General features: G+C 60.2%; 1 protein-coding gene across 1 annotated transcript in view; it reads right to left on the reverse strand.

The window, feature by feature from the left end:
* Nucleotides 1–75: 75 nt before the first annotated feature.
* The window catches only part of GP1BA (glycoprotein Ib (platelet), alpha polypeptide), a gene marked incomplete at both ends in the record, with an annotated part of 831 nt that continues 597 nt past the window's right edge, over nucleotides 76–309 (reverse strand). Inside the window, 1 exon segment of the mRNA XM_009077709.1 lies at nucleotides 76–301. Coding sequence (XP_009075957.1) covers nucleotides 76–301 — 226 coding nt within the window.

A 309-nucleotide genomic window follows, 5' to 3' on the forward strand; every position in this document is an offset into this window, starting at 1 on the left:
TAGGTCTGGTGGTGGTGGGATGCTGGGCATGGGGCATGGCAGCAGGCTCTCTGGGGATGGGTGGGTGTTTGGGGCCTTCCTCTGCTGTTTCTTCCCCATAGTAGTCATCGTCTTCTTCATCCATATCACCCACGTTGCCACAGTTGGGCTTGAAGTGGATGATGGGTGTCTGCTGATGCTCAGGAGGGCTTTGGCACAGCACCTTCTCGGGGGCAAGCTCCACCTTGGTTTTCTCCACTCCCCTCTCGGGCTGGTAGACGCTGCCGACGTTGTCGCGGATCCCGGGGCGCAGGTAGCGCAACTCCCCGT

The sequence above is a fragment of the Acanthisitta chloris genome, unplaced genomic scaffold, assembly GCF_000695815.1.
Source record: "Acanthisitta chloris isolate BGI_N310 unplaced genomic scaffold, ASM69581v1 scaffold37026, whole genome shotgun sequence".
NCBI classification, from domain to species: domain Eukaryota; kingdom Metazoa; phylum Chordata; class Aves; order Passeriformes; family Acanthisittidae; genus Acanthisitta; species Acanthisitta chloris.